This window comes from Centruroides vittatus, unplaced genomic scaffold, assembly GCF_030686945.1.
Source record: "Centruroides vittatus isolate TY-2023 unplaced genomic scaffold, ASM3068694v2 contig_971, whole genome shotgun sequence".
Classification (NCBI taxonomy): domain Eukaryota; kingdom Metazoa; phylum Arthropoda; class Arachnida; order Scorpiones; family Buthidae; genus Centruroides; species Centruroides vittatus.
Window position 1 is genome coordinate 2,213,987 of NW_027122644.1, and position 21,184 is coordinate 2,235,170.

The window sequence follows — 21,184 nt, forward strand, 5'->3', positions numbered from 1 at the left end:
TCGACTAAATTAATAATGTCGTAACACGCTTAGTGTGAGAACTAAACATTCATCAAAAACCCCAAAACATATAACAACAATAAAAAGCGTCATAAAATTTTTACAGCCTACGCGAGATGATATTAATTTATTTGTTATAATTTTATATAAAATTTACTGTTTTTATTCGAATATAAAATATTTTTAATCAATATGAATTTGTTAATTTTCTATAGGCTTTGATATTTATTATTATAATTACTGCGATTATTGTTCGTGTTGTCATTCTCTATTGACGATTACGATTACGATTAGAATCCGTACAGCGAATTATGTACCCCAGTTAAAGGAAAACCTACACATTTAAGCAACCTTTTCTCTTTTCTTTCGCTTTACTTAATGTAAGGCCGAAGTTAAATGTCGTTTGAGTGCAGACACGATCCCTTCTAAAACACGAAATCGAGAGCCAAAAGCAAAGTTTTAAATTACTGATTCCTTTCAATCATTTCTTAATCTTGTTTATAAATTCTAGATTATTATACGGTAATTAATTTCCAATATCTGCTGTAATCAATAATGGAGAAATTTAAAACGTTTTAATGATACTTAAATATTTGCTTAGTATGAGTTGCCCGCAATACCAGTGTTGAGGAGGATCCTTGGAATTTCTAAGTCTAAATGAAAACGTACAAGTTCTTATGAGAAATACTTACGAGTACGTTTTTATATTAAAATTATTGAAAATTGCTTTAACTTCTCGCGTATTTAATATTTAAATTATCTTAAATAAATTATGTTTAGCTACAGTATTTCTTCGTTCTTCTGTAGACTAAACGATTGAAATTGTTATTAGTTATGAGGAAAATGATAGTAATATATTTAATGATATTAGCTTCTTCCATTTATAAAATAGAATTCATAATAAAGGAATTTTTCTTCATTATGAATCTATTTTTTCTTCATAACAAATTCTTTATTACGCAGGTTTGCTTATAAAAGGAAACTTGTTATTAATATTATATATATAACTTATAGAAAATTGAGGCTATGGAAGACATCTTCAATTAAATATATAAAATATAGAATTTCTTATGATAAATATGAATACATTTCTTTGACATTATGTTTTATACAGTTTTAATATCACTTCTTTAACCAAGAATTACTTAATATGACATTATTTAGAAGAGTCAGAAATTGTATAAATGAATATTTCTTTCAATAATATATACGTAGAACTCAATATTTTCCATTTGAAATGAGAAAAAAAAAAAAAAAATCTAAGCGCTTACAGTCTCATCGATCACTTCTCCATGAGAGAATTTAAAAATCCTTAAGTATCTCTAACAAGAGTGTTTTATCACTATAAAAGCTTTTAAACCAGTAAAGAGATTCTCGTTACATTTTTATGTATTTTTAACTTTACAAGTTTTCTTCTAGTTAGAATATTTAATTAGATCACTCATGAATAAACAAAGAGAGAATTTTTTAAAATAATTTCCCTCTTTACAATGGAAACAATTGCGAAATTTCTAAGTTACTTACTTTATGCTTTAATATATTTATAATAAATAAAAACTAAAATAGAAATTTTCTACAGTCTTTAAAATTAAATAATATTATTACAAAGAAACTTTATAAAGAATTTTAATTTCTTAAAAATTAATTAAAATTACATTGATTTATTCAAATAAAGCTTAATTATATTACAATTATAAAAAACCTAATTCCTAAACTAAAGTTTTAATTTTGATTACTTTATATAAAATTCAAAATAAATAAATATCAATAATGTATGTTAAATTATAATAAAAGATATTTAATAAAATATTTTTATAATTTTTTTATATAAAATAGAAGAAGTTAATATTCTGAAAAATCATAAAAAATAAATGAATAATTTAGAAAAATAACTTACCTTTTAAGATTTGAAATAATCTCTTATAAAAACTAAACTGCTCTCTATGAATATTAAATTATACTATTTAATCTTGCTTTCTATATTAAAAAAATCCTTCTTGAATATTTCATACTTTATAAATTTATATTCCAGTTTTTATAAGCAAAGAATGCTATAATATCTGTTTACTTTTTTCTGTCCTTCTGTTTCAATAACATAATAATAAATATTTAATTCATTTATTTATAAAAATCGATTCAGAGCAAAGATTAAGTACATTTTATTTTTCAATTAATTGATCAGATTGTGTAGAGAATAGGGAATAGAATTTAATTCGTGGGATATTATTGGCAATTTGTGTCGATAGTTATCAGATGATTCGCATAAAACTTTGTAGAAATTCGTTTACTATATTTGTTAAATGCTTAAAAGATAAAAATGGAAAAAGTTAGTCTGGAAATTGCATTTATTACACCCCGTAGACATTTTAAAAAACTTGTTTAAAGTGTAATATTGATTGAAGCGGATGTATGAAGACTGTTAAATCTCATATAAAACCTGGTATGTCACTTCATGAAAAAATTTCAATAGTTATAGATGACTGGAATTTTACAGCGGCACACTGTAATAGGCATAGGTTAAAAAAATATGGAAGAAATATTTATAAAAATAAATTCTTACGTAGAATTTAATAATTTTAATTAAAAACAATTAAATTAGACAGTTCGATATTTATTTGTTATCAAAACTTAATCTTTATCGCGCTAGGTTATCGGGAAAATGAATTTTATAATGGTTAAAAACAAAATAAATTAAAGCCGACGTTTACTTAATTATTAAACGTCGTATTTATTAAATATTTTCTTATAAAATTTTTAAAATTTCATTAATATATGCGTGATCTATTAATTCGATTTTTGTTTGCTGAAATTTTTTTTCATTTTGAATACATTTATAATTAATTTTATACTGTTATCTTATTATGACGTTTAATTATTATCATTGTTTTTGTTATAGTATAAATAAAAACGTTCATTTTCTATAATATATTAATTTATATACAAAAATAAATTCGAATCAAAGAACAGAACTGCGAATAATTCGGTTGCTTATTTTCGCTTTCAGATTACAAAAATTCCTCCCAGATGGCGCACAATCACTTCTCTTGTTCGGTTATTATTATTGTTGAATATCGTTACATTCTTTACAGAATAACATTACATTCTTCATGTTTATTTCTAGATTTTTCCGTTCTATTTATTTTTAAAAAATAAATATTATATAATTCTGTGGAAAAAATATATTATTTATACATTAATTTCTTTTTTAAATCATATTTTTATAATTATTTACTAAATTAATAATAGATGACGACTTAATTGACTATCTTTAGCCAAATTATGTAATATCTATATATTTAATTAGCCAAGTTATAGCTTAATAAATCTGACTTTATTTATATTTTTATAATTTACAATATTTAAAATTATATTCTCTATGTAAAAATGTGTTGCGAAGTTTGTAAAACTGAATTATTATAATCATGATTTATGTCATTCGAATGTCTAGTACAGTTTGATGTTTATTAGATATATTCTCTTAACTGAGATAAATGCAAAATATTTCCGAACAAATTTGTAAATTCTAATTCATTGAATGTTCGATGTTGCAAATTTTATGAAATTATAAAATCCATCTCTTGATTTATTCGACAGTGTACAAATATATTTAATTCAAAAATACTCTTATAATTTTAAAAATAGATTAGTTGTTGATTCCATTGAAAAGAAGTAATAAGAAAATGGAATTTCATCGCTACTTTTCTCAAGAGTTTTAGACATTTTTTTTTTAACGAATTATTTTTAGACTACTTCTCCAATCACTTCAAGAATAAATTAATTAACCGCTCAAGAATAAAACAAACTATTTTGCTTTTTGTATTCCTATTCAATCAAGAATTAACAAATTAGTTTCGGAAAACAGATTTTCAAAATGTTTTGATTTGTCGAAAAGGATCGTCCATAATTTATGCAACACTATTTTTATGCTTTTCAACTACCATCCCACCCTTATAACGTTCCGTAACGCAATCGCATATATCCACCCATTCCGAAAATTACGTAATGCATAATCCCCTTAATTGTACTGAGGAATAATACACAGCACGGGATACAGAACGTTACATTATTTTATTAATTACATATATAACAAAGTAGTGACATAAACTGTACAGGTCGGTATGCAACACTTCAGAAACAGAAATGAATCAATCTGTTATCGAAGAATTAATAAGTATCTTTTATTACAATGACACGATGATTATATTGAGGATGGTCCGATAAAGCATGTTTACTGTCATGTTTTATAAGTTTGAACATATAATTTTTAATTTGTTTTTTTTATGTGTCAGTGGAGGCTCAAGCCTCTGTAGTCTTCTGCTTGGATCCGCCACTGTACGATATCAAGCACAAAAATTGTTTTAGGAATAAAGAAAATTATTTTTCTGACGGATAATTCAAAATTTTGAAAAACTCGAATTTATAATAGTAATTACGAGATAAAAACCCTGAAAAGGTTAATAGATTGAAAGTTTAACTGAAAATTCGAGTTGATGTAAGTGCCCGATAGGATTCATGTAGATCCTAACATTCAGTTCAATATAAACTCATAACTGACACTAGTCCTATTATTTGTATATTAGAGATCTTTATGATAAAAGCCATGGATATCGATAAACAAGAAAGTTATTTTGCGTATGAAATCTCTGTACGAGAAACGGGAATTGTTTTCAATGTATAATTTTTTTTTCTAACAGGATGTTCATAAATGATCGATAGTGATATATTAATATAAAACACACAATGTCTTTAGTACTTTGACACGATGATGATCGAAAAGGTTAACATCGTTGTCCATCATCGTTACCTGCAGCAAAGTACGAACTGCAGGTAATATTAAATTCTAACACATTATAACATTCCTGAAAATTATTTAAAATCTCTTTTAAAAGAATTCTGATCCTGTCCGGTATATTCATTAAGAATGTAAGGTTATAAAATAGTGAATGATAAATCATTTGCTTAAGAAAACAAATTACTTCGTTCTATTTTAATCTAAATAATACATGTAAAATTTGAGTAGACAATATTAAATTTACTTTAGTTATGGTTATTATATATAATTGTTTTAAATATACATTTTTATTGTTGTTCTTACTGTTTTCTAAAAAAGTTTCCGAGGTTTATTTATATAGAACTTTTTTCTTCCTAGATGCACTTCATTCTGTATCACGACTTCTTTGACAAAGATCACATTACTATCTACAAAATTATCAACGATGAAGATAGAATTAGTTTCTTATCGATAAAGGTTGTGATATTGTCGAAGGTTTTAATACTTTTTTGAAGATATTTTACTTTATAAAAAGTGCAAAATTTTAAATTTCTGTCAAATAAGTCAACAAATTTTTATTGATTTCATGTGCCAATAATAAAAATAAGTATATTAATTCTCTTATCGATAAAAAAAGTCCATTAGCTTGGTTGAGATTTTAGATTTACCTCCCCGTTATAAACCATTAATTAAATTAATGAAATAGTAATATTTTTTTAAAATAATTAACCACAAAGGAAAAATTAAATTATTATTATTATTATGTTGGGTTTAGTGGGTTATACTCGGTTAATAGCGGTTGCTGTGTACTATGCCGGACCGAAGTCAAGGCATAGTAACCAAAACAGAAATTAAAGAAGTGTATCAGTGTGTGTGTCTGTATTCAGGAATTTTCTCACAATATGACATGTATTCAATATAGCGGCCTTCTGTAGTGTGATGTATGTATTTCTATTCAGTTGTAATGTTCCCAGGCTTTTGTGTAGTGTGTATGGTATGACACCTGTAGAGGAGAGAACAGGTACTGTACAATAAGCACCCTATCCATCCTCCACAGATGCCTTATTTCCTGTGCGAGTTCTGTGTACTTGCTAATTTTTCAGTGCATGTGTTTTGTACATTGTGAGTGTTAGGAATGGATATGTCTATAATGTATGTGATTTTATTGTGTTTGTCAATGAGTGTGATGTCTGGTCTGTTGTGGTAAATTGTTTTATCTGTGATTATGGCTCTGTTGTAGTACATTTTGTGCGTGTTGTTTTCCAATACTGTCTGTGGAATGTATTTGTAGTATGGTTCGTGGATGTCTACTAATTTGTGTTTCTTCGCAAGCTTTTGATGTATTATATTTGCTACTTGATTATGTCTATGTAAATAATCTGTCTGTGACAAGAGCTTGCAACCGAAAGTGATGTGTTGTATAGTTTCTGGCATGATATGACATTTTCTGCATGAGTCATTTGTGAGTGTTGTATCATTGAGTGTGTGTTTTCTGTAGTTTTTAGTACTTATGACCCGATCCTGTGTGACAATCATGAATCCTTCCGTCTCTCCAAAGAGGCATCCCCGAGCTAACCAGCTGTTTGACGCAGTTTTGTCAACAAAATCATGGGCCAGATCATAAGGATGTCTGCCATGGAGTGCCTTTCGAGCCCATGATTGCTTAATGGTGTCTATGCTTTTTATATGTTGTGTTGTGTCCATATGATGTGAGTGTAAGTTTAATGGTGTGTTATTCGAGTCTGCTAGAGTTACTGCTTTATGTAATTGTGATGTTTCTTGTTTTTTGTAGAAAAACTCTCGCAGTGACTGTATTTGTTTGTAGTGAAGGTTAACTATGTCAATCAGGCCACGTCCGCCATTTTTACGTGGAAGGGTTAATCTTTCTGTGGTGGATTTAGGATGATGTTGTTTATGCTTAGTAAGTGTAGTTCTTGTTTTCCTGTGGAGTTGCTCAAGATCTGTGTGAGTCCAATGTATAACTCCAAAAGAATATGTGAGTACTGGGATGACATACGTGTTTATTGCTTTAACTGTGTGTTTTGCATTTAACTCTGTTCTGAGAATAGCATTTAACCTACTTTGATATTCTTTTATTAATCTTTGCTTTATTCGTGCATGTTCTGTTAGTTTGGCCTGTTGGAATCCTAAATACTTGTAGAACTTGCTCTCTTCCATGGATTCAATAATGTCTCTATTTCCAAGTGCAAAATCTTTTTTCTTCAGGATTTTTTTTTCTATGTGAAGTGTTTTGCATTTATCTAGGCCAAATTCCATTTGTATGGTCCTTGGTGTATGAATGTATAGTTTGTAGGAGTTGATAAAGTTGTTTTTGTGTGGATACATAAAGTTTTATGTCATCCATGTACATGAGATGTGACAGTGTAAACTGTGTTGTTTTTCATGTCTGATATTGTAACCATATTGCGTGTTGTTTAACATATTGGATAAAGGGTTCAGGGCTAAGCAGAACCAGAGAGGACTCGAGAAATCTCATTAAAAAATTCCTCGCTTAATGAATATTTGGTTTGTTTGTATGGAAGTGTTACTAACCCTGAGATGTAGTGTTATTAGTGCTGCATAGTGTTTTGGAAGAATGCAATGAGTGATGGATGTATTTTGTACATGTGTAGAATATGTAGCAGCCAACTGTGCGGAACGCTGTCGAATGCTTTTCTGTAGTCTATATATGCCATGTGTATGTTTCTGTGTTGTTTGTGTGCTTGCCGTAGAATGACTGAATCTATGAGTAACTGTTCTTTGCATCCCCTGTGATTTCTACGGCAACCTTTTTGTTGTTCCGTAAGAATGTCGTGTTCTTCAACATGTTTGTATATTTTGTTTGCGATACAGGATGTTTATTATTATTAAGAGTTGTTATAGAAGTCAGTAAAAAAAAAGTTTGGTTAAAAATATAAAATTATAATCAATTTAATAAATATCTAAAATGGAATTTTTATCAGTTCTTAACTGCATTAAGAAAAATCGATATTCTTTGATAAAGTATTTCATTTATAAAGAGATTTAAAATGATTCAAAATTAAATTTGTATAAAGTAAAAAGTTTACAATTTAAAGGCGAATATCATCATATTAAACTATAAGTAAGCATTTTATAAATTTTAAAAAATAATTTCTACTGGAAGAAGCATATATAATATTTAACTATAAATTATAAAATAGCACCTTTCGATATTGATATAACCCCAACTCAATCTTTCTGTACTTTTTATTTAGAAGATATAAGTACCCCCGACAGTTCTTATGACAGAAAGAATCTAGGTTATAAATCTGACTATGATGGGAATTCAAAGCAGTTTGAACGACTACAATAAAATTTATTATTATTGTTATTTTTAGTTTAATAGAAGAAGTATAATAATTTATGTAGGAGAAATCAACTGGGAAATTTGATAGTTCATTTTTATAAAAGATTACTTTCTTGTAAGTGAAATACAATTACTTTTATTAATGCTTCTCAACTTATATTAGAGAGAGAATAATTGTTTTTCTCTAAATATCATTAGTTTTCTTATACAAAAAAAATTGCAATTTAAAAGAAAAAAATAATAATTATGTTTGTTACAGAGTTTCCATTGCTTGTGTTTAAAAAAAATTATTACTTTTATAACACAAAATATTTCTTATTCTTTACAAAAATCTTCATTTTTTCGAAGAAATATTTTTACTTCTTAGACAAAAGTATTATTTATGTTATAGAAAACATTGGTTTTATTGTATATAAACGACGTTTTTTTATTGAAAAAAGCGATTTATTTTAGAAAAAATTGAGTTTAGTTGCGAAAAACATTATTAAAATTTAATTTTATTGTAGAAAATGATTAAACTTTATTAGAAAATTGTTACTTTTGTCAAGGATACATTTCAGCTTAAGATCGAAGAAGATTTTGGTTATATAAAAAGTTATTAAAGTATAATTTAATTTCGCTGCAGTCAATTATTAAATTATATTAGAAAATTGTTACTTTCTTTAAAGTAGACAAACTTGTTTATATTTTAAAATCTATTAATTTTGCTAACAAAATAGGCTTTGTATTATTCCTCTTTTAAAAATTTATCGATTTAGTTAGAGAAAAAATATTATTTTTACCATAAGAAATCATAGATTATATTTAAAAGCCATTGCTTTTTTGTTCTAGAAAGTGATTAATTTTTTTGATAAAAAAAATCATTGCTCTTGTTTCAGTAAATCATTATTTTTGTTATATTAAGGTATTGATTTTGTTATAGAAAATCATTGCTCTTACTTCGTGTCCTTAGAAAATCTTCCTTCCTTTTATAAAAGAAAAGCCTTTTGCTCTTCCTTTTTGAAAATCTTTTTCGTGTTAAATGTTTTTTTAAAGGAAACATTTAAAAGGTCATCGGAAATTAGGAACATCTTAAAGATATTGTAAGAGATTTTTTTTGTAATATCTATATAAAGAGGAAACTAACCGTCTAAAAATACGATTTGGCTGGTATACAGTATCTCCAGAAGATGGATGATCATACTGCAGATTCGAACATTAATTCTCTTTCTATCTTCCTGTAGAAAACGTACTATTGACAGGAACAGAGTTCAGATTTTTATGACGTTATTTCCAAGCAATAATAACATCATCAATATTATTACGTTTCAAATGATACGATTAATTACTTTCTTTAATTGAAAATATTTTCTCGATCGTTAATTTAATTAAATATGGTTATTTCAAAAATTTAATTTTTTTTATTGTCTTCATTTTGTTCGTTGTAATAACAAAATGTTTTTAAGAAATTGAATTGTTATTTAAACACGCGTCAAATAATTTTGAATTTGGAATGGCCTCAAAACCGATTTTATCGCCATCTGTTAGTAGTAATTATTATTAAACATAAACAGTTTTAATTATCTCTTTTTAAATAGTTTTTATTTATAAATTGAATATTTAATAATTCTGAGATTAATATAAATTTTTTCTTTTTAAAAGCCTTATTTCTTTTCTTTTTTTTAAATTTAAGGTTTAGAAACACATTAAAAAAGCTAAATTTTATATACTTAATAAATGTAAATTTTATATTTTGAGCTGGCATTTAAAAAAAAATAAATTAAAAGCACACGTTATTAAATCCGCAATATAATTACATTTTAATTTATAATTAGCTTTCAGGTAATATCTAATGTTCAATTTATAGACATAATAAGAGTAGCGACTGCAATTAATAAATCATTCCATTGTTCATCACCTGATAAATGAATGTAAGTCCGAATAATATAGAACTGCAATGCTTAATGCAGGGGCAACCAAGCATTACAGAGGCAAGACAGACAATCTTATCAAATTACATACTCGCATTAGCCATATGATCATACTCCCAACAATAGAGATGATATCTCGAACTTGTCTTAGTTAATAGAAAATTTGTACATGAGTTATTTTATTTTCGAATCCAAAAACGAATTCTCTCTCTTTCTCTCTCTCTTTTTAAATATTAATATATATGTATGATACGAATTTCTTTAAGGACAGCGAGCACCAGATAGCAAAATCACCAAGGACATACTGCAGTCAAACTAATACAGAGATGTTTTCTAACGATTATGGTTAACGCATGCGTTCCACTACTCCGCAGTAAAACTGGTCGGATGTTGCAGTGTGCAGTTAGCGAATGAGAAGTCTGAAGACAGGTTTGCTTGCAGGTGGCGATTTGTACAATCGTTCCGTGACTTCCATGCATACCATAACGATACCTTTACATTCTTTTAAATATGATAATGATATTTAAAAAAAAAACACACAAACGTATATTGACTGATTACTTTTGTGTATTTTCTTTACTTCACAAAATCGACGTGATGGAGAAGTTGTTGCTCCTTCGCATCACTTCCGGAATCACTAGAAGATGCATTTTAAAAATATTTTCGTATCATTTAGAATGTAAAAAATAATGCCTTACAACTATTTTAAGAATTTATATCCTTGATGGATTTAGCGCATTTTTTTTTAAATTTTACTTGATAAAACATTCCAATTAAGAAGAATTATTTGAAATTTGAAGCAATTTATTTTTATCTTCGAGTAATTGAATATTATCATATTTTATGTATAGGTTTCAATTATACAAAACTATATATTTAAGTAATATAACTATTTTTAATTTGCAATAATAAAAAGTAATAACATGATTGATATTTAAATATTCAATCACGGTTCTTGTACACAGTTGTGTCTAATTTATTTTGAATAAAATTCTAATGCTTTCTGATTTTTTTTAAAGTAAACAATTTGGAACTCTCTCTATATATTTTTTGATTTTCCTCTTCTAGTAGGATTTAAACGAAGGTTTAAGCTGTGTATGAATTTTTTAATATATAAGGTTTCTAATTTTTTATTTCATCTAAAAATAAATTTTTAGTTAAATATATAAGGAAAAAAAGGGGAATGGACAGAATAATTAAACAAGAGTAAATATATTAATCGATATTATTTTTAGAGGTTTCAGAAACTGAATTAAAGGAATTGCATTTATTAAATTTTTCCAAGAACATGTTTTTACATTTTTATTTGTATAAGTTGACATGTGATGTTATTCTTCAAACATTAATTATTTATTAACTGAAATCTTTCGAAGATAATTTTAATGTATCAGCAATAGAATTTTCGAATGAAGTAATAAAGAAATAACTTTATAATAATTTAACGTTATTATTACGTAATGCAGCAGAATGTTAAAGTTTTTAATGATTATTATCATTTTTCTTAACTTTATACATTTTATATAAAATTTTTCTTTCATATACTATTTATTGTATCTAAAAATATACGATTACACATATTTTTTAAATATTTATTTTTTTTATTAATTATAAATTATTAAATAAGGAGAATATCTGAAGCGTATATTTCTTTTAAAATGTATAAATCTGTTTAATTTTTGATTAAAATTTCAATTAAAAATATTATAGTTATGTCTAATTCATATTTGTTTAAACTTATGATATTTAAATATTTTTTATATGTATAAAATCATTAACAATAGCTTATTAATGATGTTATTAATCACTGCGTCACGCTATAATCCGACTAATAAAAGGATAAAATTTAAAACTAATGAATAATTATAAAGTTAAATAACTTAATTAAAAATAACCTTACATTAATTAGCAAATACCAAAAAACAGTTCATTGAAAATTTTCAGAGGCACATTAGAAAATATCGCAACTTTTTTGATAGAATACTTTAAGATGATGCAAAATAAATGTGTAAATATCAATTATAAATTAGGCGATAAATAATTTTATAGAAATTTATATATAAATAATAATATTTACAATCATTTTATATTATTTTAATTTATTTTTATCTTGACTTAGAGAATAACTTAGAGATTCTTCACTAAAATGCTTCTTTAACTTCGGTTTAGTTTTGAGGTCTTTGTTTTCTGAAAACATATGATGAAACATCAGTTTTAATATCAACATATCATTTAATATACATAAAAATCGGTGCAATATATTCATATATACACAGGCCTACATATCATCATCTTTTATTTATCTTACAAACAGGAAAGGTTGTGTATATTTAAATTCAAAAATACAGTATTTAAATTTAGTTTTTTCATCATTCAGAACAAGATTACTTCTTTTATTTCCCCATATATTTATTATATACAATTATTATTTATTATTATTTTTTATTATATATAATTTTTCTTGTACATATTGATAATTATTGAAGAATTTTAAACATCAATATATCAAGAATATATAGTAGTAATAATAATCTAAATTAATTATTTTCTAACATATTTTATAATGTTTCTGTAGTGAACAGCTATTTTATTAAAACTTTTTATATGAATTGATTATAAGCTTATGAAGAGTATTCGTTTATATTGAGATTATTTCATTTTTTTTTATTCGGGGAATAATATTTTGCTTATTTTATAATAAACATAGTTCTAGATTTTTTTAAAAAAAACTTACCATAGGCCTACATCAAATATTTTTCTGATAGTTGAGAGAGTTTTTGATTTAGTAAATTTGAATTGTGGAGTATGGGCATAATATAGAATTAAAAATAAAGATCTGTTGTAAAATATATGAATAAAATATAATTTTAATTATTATTTTTTTCCAGGATATTTCTCTTATCCCTATCCCTTCTAAAATAGTCGAGTGCGCGCCAAATCGCCTCAACAGAGTGAAGAAGCCGCCATGTCAGCCGATGAGTGTTCCGAGGAAGTAACCCCTACATTCCGTCCCTTCACCAGGGAGTCCCTTGCGGCGATTGAAGCACGAATAGCAGAGGAGGAAGCGAGAAAGAAAGAAATGGCCCAAAAGGGCGAAGAAAGTGATGAGCAGTTGCATATAGAGCCGTTAGAACCCGACCCAAATTTAGAGGCCGGAATGCCTCTGCCCAAAAAATTATTAATGGAACTTCCTCCGGAGCTCACAGCTACGCCCATTGAAGACTTGGATAAATTTTATGAAAATAAAAGGGTAAGTTTATTATAATTATAATTCTTATTATTACAGCTTATGTTTACACTATACAAAATTGCATGTTTTACATTAAATAAGTAAAAAAAAACATTTAAAGCTATAAAAAATCATAGCAGAGAATAAATTGCTAAAGAAAGCCTCAAATCGTTTTCTTTGAATATTTTAAAAGTTATATTCTTTCTTATGTAATTCAATAATGATTTTAAAAAACGAAAATAAATTGTTTGCCTCACGTACTCAAAAACTTTACCTGAATTTACCTCTTGAAGTTTTTAAAATTCAAAGTGCATCGATATGGAAACAGATTTCGTAGAGTATTGGAACAAATTCGAAATTTAATACTTACTTTTATGTTGTAGAAGTATTGATACAGACAAAATGGCGCAAATTTATTTTTTATGAAAGTTCTAAAGTCATGTTTATACCTAATAGCTCGTATTATATTTCACGAAGGAATCGAAACACATTTTCTTTATTTACAAGACACGAAAGTAGTTTGCTGGAGCAACAAAAAATTTATTATATTTTCAAACAGAATAGTTAAGTAGCTAAAATTAGTTATTACATAAATAAGTACTTTTATGATCTGGAAATGATAGAAGTTATAATCGCTTGAATTATTAATGAATCCATTATCAGAGTATTCATTAATAAAATATCAAAACTTCTGTAAATACAAGATTATTTCATTTATAATTTAAAATAAATTGAGAAGTCATTTAGCAGCTTCATAAGTGAAAATTTATAATAGGTAGAGCTATTATATATATAAAATAAATTTATTTCAGATTCAAAAATAATAATAATATTATTATTATTAGATTTGAATTTATTACTTAAATTATCTCTAATAAATGGTGGTATAAATTTATATTACATATTTAGGAGAATTGAAATAAAAAATAGAAATAGATTTCCAAAAAATAATTAAAAGTTTTAAATATATTTTTTAACTATAAATAAATAAAGTTGATTACAATAAATCTTACAGCCAAAGTGCGGATTATTTTTGACTCACCCCTGTATAAACTAGTAGACCTATAACTTATTATTTTCTGTATTTTTTAAACAAGGTATTCATCAGTTAGCTTATAGAAAAATGAATTTAATTGGACGAAATCTCATGAAATTTGAATTTATATGTTGTCAATCAGTGATGGATACAGGGGAGAGCTACTGGGGCTTAAGCACTCCCCATTGACAAAAGTAAAAAAAAAATTAATTTATTTGTTTGAACTTCAAACGTTGTTTATAAAAATATGATCGCAAATATGGACCATCCGCAATATAATCTTCATGAACATTTAATGAAAAGGTATTTATTAATTATTCAAATATTTTAAATTTTTGAGTAGCCCCTCTGGATCAGTTACTGTTGTCAATGTAAATAAGTTCTTATAAATTAAAAAGACTATAAATGATTTTAATTAATCTTTTATATATTTTGCTTTTGAATGTTAAGAACATATTTCGCTTAACTGAACAATGTTTTTAAAGAGAAAATGAAATAAATACGTGATATCAATTTTGACATTTGTATCTGCCATTCATGAAATTTACTTATTTAATTTAATTGAAAGTTGAAATTTTTCACTTAATTAAAATTCTCATCAAACATTCCAGATTAAATAAAACTCTTAAGCATACAAAATTTATTTTAAATATTTAATTTACTTAAAATATTTGATAAAATTTATATTTATTTTTTAATATATATATTTTTAAGTATTTAATTAAATTCTGATGAGCTATGTGCTGGTCAGTATGTATTTTTGAGGGAATGAATTATTGATTAAATAAACACAAATTAAGCAGAGAATAATGATGCTGAAAGCATACATTGTGCTTCTCCAAATAGGAACCACACTATAATGCTATAAATAAGTTATTTTAATATTACATAAATTATTAAATAATTAATGGAATAATGTTTAGAATCAAAATAAAGAAAATCTATGCGAGAAATAAATTAATATATGTATAGAAAGATCTATTTTAATAAAATTTCCTGTAAATACCTTTTGTAAAACATGATACTTAGAACGATTTTTTTCTCTTACAATATATTTAAAGAAGGAATTAATGAGATTAAAATAGAAGTAAAAGTTAACTTAAGCAGTAATTTATAAAGCTTTTTAAATATGTTTATCCGTTTGAGAAAAATTTAGCAATATGATTTAAACTCTAAAATATATTAAGTTCATTTGTTTTTATTTTTTGTGTTTATTTCTGTTAATTATATGCTTAAACTAACAGGAAACTGCTAGTTTAAGAATATAATTCAATTTACGTTAAGAATTAAATATTCTATAATATCTAATATCATTTAAGATGGAGATAGTTGAAATTAATCAGTAGTTAATTAATATGCAGAAACAGTTTAGGCTAAATTATTTGTCAGTTATTAGAATGTACTTTACTTTTAAACTCGATACTAATTTCTTCAAATTTTTCTTAATAAAATTATTTTAACGAAGTTTTAGATTTAAAGTCGTGTAGAACATACGGGACCGACCATTGATTTGTCTTATATGATTTTAAATTTTAGCTATTTTAATGTATATTAAATGATTCAATACAAAGAAAACATTATTAATTTCTAATGAAAATGTGAAATTAACTAAAAATAAATAAATTAGACAATTTGAGAGATACCTAAATTTAAGTATGCCATGAGATTCTAAGAATATTTATCTTTAAGACGCCTCTAATATATTTAAAAGGGGAAAAAATATCAAAATAGCATTAAAATTTACATTATATGTGAAATAATAAAATATGAAAAGAATTTTTGATACACATGAAATTTAATTGGATAGATAATTTGTAACAAATAGATTTGAGGTCCTGGCGAAATGGCCCTATTAGTCCCCTGTAGGACCTCGTAAAATAACAATACAACAGCAGCACAACACAACACAACACAAAGTGAAAAACCTACCAGACATAGATCTATTACTCTGCAATATGAAATGACACTCCTTGCATTCAGTTGTAACAATGTGGTTTGTGAAAATAGAAGGCAACATGGTTTCGAGAATATGCAGTGACTGAATTCATCATTAAAGAGATAATTTCTGCAGTTTATATCTAATAAAGACTAAAATGTGCATATAAAGGTTGGCACGAATGTTTACAGTGTCAGATGATCAGAAAATGGTGAACAAAGATGGTAAAACAGACATTACAAATCAGTCTTGTAATGCTTCTCTGCAGTCTGCCTCTCATAAAATCAACAAAAACGAATTTAATGTTTTAATATATTTTAAATGTAAGAGAATAACGAGGTACAAATTTTCTCTTCAAAACTAAAAATTGAAATAATTATTAATTATTTTTTTAAATAACCCAGCGTATTTTGTAGAAATATTTCGAATGGAAAAGAGATATGGAAAAACAAGTTTATCGATTAGTAATCAAATATCAAATCTGATTAGTAATTTTATTTTTAGAAGTGATATCAAAGAATATGTATGTAAGTAATAAAACAATTCCTGATGCTGATGTGATTCAAATGTCTTCTATTATAAAGACGGGTTTGAATTCTGATCCAATCAAGATCCTGATGATTTTCATTATTTGGGTCATACGAGTATCTTTGTTCTTTATCTTTGTTGTTCGATTTCATTGTAGATCATGCACATTTATAAAAAAAAAAATTTAGACTAAATCTAGCATAAAACGCATACTGCTCTGATATCTCGCAAAAACTTACAATTGTAATAATTCTTGAATTTGATATTCGTAAAAATTTAAAATATTTGAATAAAATTTAAAAATGCTTTATAATACTTAATTCTTATTGCAAAAATATTATAAAATATCCAGTAATAAAAATAAAACTACACAAAAGATACAAAAGTGCTTTTATTTATCGTATTTTTAACCCATTTAGATACAAAAATAATACAAAATACCCTAAATATTATAACGCATTTTAGATGAAATGACATTAAAAATTGCTTTGAAAATTGAGAATAATTCTTTTATTGACTACGAAAACTACAGCAAAAAAATAAACTCAAAATATAGCAAAATAAGATTTTATTAAAGCAAAAATTAAAATATAATAGAGCAACATTGATCAAAATCAGATGAATTGCAGCATTGTTCAAAATAGTAATAGCAATGAAATTTCATCAACTTCAGATTTTTCACTGATTTCATCATCATCGTCATCATCATCACGAAATTTTGTTTTTGTTTTCGGAATGCAATTCGTAATTATAAATTTAATTTTAATTTTAATTTCTTCTTCGAAATTATATTTTTATGCAGAAAAATTTTTAAAAATTAGGACTATATCACTACTCAAAAGTAATTGTCATTTGCCTAGAACGTAATTTGTAGTCTAAACACAAATTCGCATGATAAAGATATTGCTGGAATGCTCGAGTGTTTACGAGCAGGTTAAGCCAACAATGGAATTTTTCCACATTCATATCAGAATTTTTAAATCATAAGTACTTATATTTCATGATTTACTCGAATTTACGTATTCAGCATCAACTTGAGTACTTGAAAAGTTGTCAGATTTATTTTCATAATAGCAGTTATCACCAAAAAAATGTAAAAAAGTCGACTTTTTCTTTTCAATAATAGAATTGAAATTTGTTTATTTTCTGGCTCTTTTAGTTCAATTTCTAAGATTTGCATAAATTTAATTTAAATAATCCCCATTCAAAAAACTAGCATCTTTAAAACGTTTAATCTGGTCGCCAATAAAAATTTTATGAATAAGAATAGGCAAATTCCTTAATTTTAAATCTTAATTCAAACTTTATAAATTCGTTTTTAAAATGTATCTATATTTTAAAACTCTATTTAAAATAATATTGCCTTCTATTTTCTGCAATAAATTGCAATCTTTAAACAATATTACAATAATAAAATTATAACTTTCAAGTTTGTACTGTACCTGGTATTCTGGTAATAATTGTATATTTGTTTATGTGAATATATACTAAATATTTATCATGAAAAATAAACATTTTTAATACCGAACTTTATAAATTTCCCTGTTAATAGTTGTCTTTCAGTAAATTTTTGCTAAAATAATTTATTCCTTGATTTAAAAAATCATATAATATTTGCAAGTGTATTACATTATTTCTTTTTTCATTTACAGATACCATTATGTGAAATTCTTTTATTAATGATGAAACTATAAATAAAATCAATGTACAAATTCCAGAAACTATTAATCTTATTCGAAAGATCCACAGAAAAATTATAAAGTATTCTTTTATGCAGTATATTAAATTCCCTTTTATAAGATTTATATAAGATTACTATGTGTCCTTTTTCTCCGGACTAATCCTCCTTTTAAAAATGAAAATTTTCCGGAATGATTTTTATAAAAATAAAAAAAAATAAATCATTTCAATAATATAAATCGAGGATCAAGAACTAGAGAAATATATCACTTAAAAAAACAGATTTTACAGGAATAAGAAAGATTAACTAGTAGATACTATAAAATTTGCAGCACAATATTTAAATAGTAAATTTTTATGAGAGATTATAATTATTTTAATAAATATTACCACAAAATTTCTAATAATTAAAAGTAATTTATTTAATTATGTTCTTCTGGTTTTTGATCTTGGAAATTATCTCCTAACATTTTTAATAATCCTAACGAATTATAATCAGTACCAAAAGATTGCTTGCCTGTTTATCTTATTTATAAAAATAAATAATTATTATTGATTCTTCTTTAATACGTAACACTTAAATTAAAATTAAGACTTTGTATCTACATAAAATATTTTGCTATTATGCAAATCGTTCTAATGGTGATAGAATTTATTATTTATGGTCTAATTTCGTTTGTTATAAAGTTGTAAAAGTTATGTTACAAAGTTATGGAAGTTTGCACATTAACTTTATTAATTTTATGTGTAAACACAAATATATAATGATATAATCGATAAAATTTTTGTAATGCAAATTTAAGATTGCAAGTGCGAATCAACATGGAATTAATAATTTTTACAATAGAATTTGAATGTGGTTTTTCTCTCATTTTTCATGCCCGGATCAAAAAGTTTACAGGGAAATTCCTTATTTATTTTACTTTTAATTAAAATGTAATTTTAATTGATTTACTTTATTAAATATCGTCAAGCGAACTAATATTTGTTTTCAGGCAAAAAATAATAATAAATTTTTCTAAAACAAAGTTTATTTATTTTATTATTATTTATTTAAATATTTCCATTGTATGGGGGAGGGGCGTACCTGTCTCTTGACGCTGCTGGTGAAAATTTTTTCCCACTTCATCTGTGATAAATTTTTTTGAATTAAATAATTGATTTAATCAAATTTGACTTTGAAAAGGAACTAATAATTATAGGACTATAAGCTTAATAATAAGTTTAGTACTAATGGCAATGCAACGTTCTCCAGTTAAACGTGGAAGACCACCGCTCACCAGAACCAAATCAGCAGGTAAACGTAATGACGATATTGCAACAAGTTCCCGATTAATTACTGACTACAAATTACAACCGGATAAAAATTTACAAGACACTAATATGGAGGCTAAGAAAACTAAAGAAATATCAGACCAACGTAATACTCAAGACGATTCAGGCGAGCCAAATGTAATTGATTCTTTACTAAATAACCCGGATGAGTTATTGGACACTTCATCTGCCATTTTATGGAATAAGATATCTAATCTAATAAAAACATCTAATGATAAGCTATTTAAGCAAATAAAAGACTTTAAGGAGGAATTAAACTTAATTTATGAAAATTTAAACGAAGCTAAGGAAAAACAAGCAGAACTGGAGGAACAAATTACGAATTTACGACAACAAATAAATATTATGCAAAATGAGAAGGACCTTTACAAATTATAGACTAGATTCTTTAGTTAATGACAATAATCGTAGTAATATTATAATATATAACTATCCTAATTCGAAACCTGTTTCTAAAGAAGGAATTAATAACTTCATTATCTCCTTTTTGGAAATTTGTGATATAATTCAAGAGGACATTTTAGATGTGATTCAGTTAACAAAACCACCAAAAATTACTACTAAAGTAACTTTTAAAAATATTCAACTTCGTAATCGAATCTTTTCTGCTTTTATTCGGAAAAAAATGCAAAATCAGTTAGAAGATTGGAGAGATTCTCAAATAGCCCCAGATCTTAATAAAAATACAAGAACAAGACGAAAAAATCTACTTCCAGTGTTACACGAAATACGGAAACAGAATGCACAAGCTAAACTGCATAATGATATTTTAATATCAGGACCCGAGAAAATTACTTATAACATCAATCGGAAAAGTCTGGTATATGTTGATACTTTTTTACCTTACCATAAAACGACAGTTTCGGGAAGTTGATATAACACAAATCAAAAGCAAACCCAAAGTTTGAATAAACCTAATAATAATTGTTCTTTTGATATACTAAATTGGAATTGTCAAGGTCTAAAAAATAAAACTTCAGTTATTAATTCTTTGCATATTAGATATAATCCGGCTATTATTGGAATAACGGAAACTTGGATAACAATGGAAAAATTTTATACTACAAATTTCTCGAAAAAATTTTTGATTGAATCTTCACTTGCAAGTAAACCAGTTGGCCCCGGAAGACCAAGCGGTGGCTTGTGTTTATTGATGGAAAGGGAATACTGCAAAATAATTCAAGTTAATAAATCAAGAAACTATATATTACTTCTCATCACAATAATTGGAAATAAAGAATTAAATAAGAACAATCAAATAATGATGATATTATTAACTTATATTCCTCCCGGGGATGTAAATACTCTAAACGAAATCTTTAAAGTTATAGAATCATGGCTCTATATAACTCTATATATTATTATATTGGGTGATTTCAATTCTCGAATTGGTGAGGAAATAGATTCCAGATATAAGGGACCAAATTATTTAAT

The 21,184-nt window shown here is 25.6% G+C and overlaps 1 protein-coding gene across 1 annotated transcript in view; it reads left to right on the forward strand.

The window, feature by feature from the left end:
• LOC136985578 (sodium channel protein para-like) overlaps nucleotides 1-21,184 on the forward strand; it is a 324,996-nt gene that overhangs the window by 38,832 nt on the left and 264,980 nt on the right. The window contains 1 exon segment of the mRNA XM_067282895.1: nucleotides 12,895-13,256. Coding sequence (XP_067138996.1) covers nucleotides 12,972-13,256 — 285 coding nt within the window. The 5' untranslated portion in view covers nucleotides 12,895-12,971.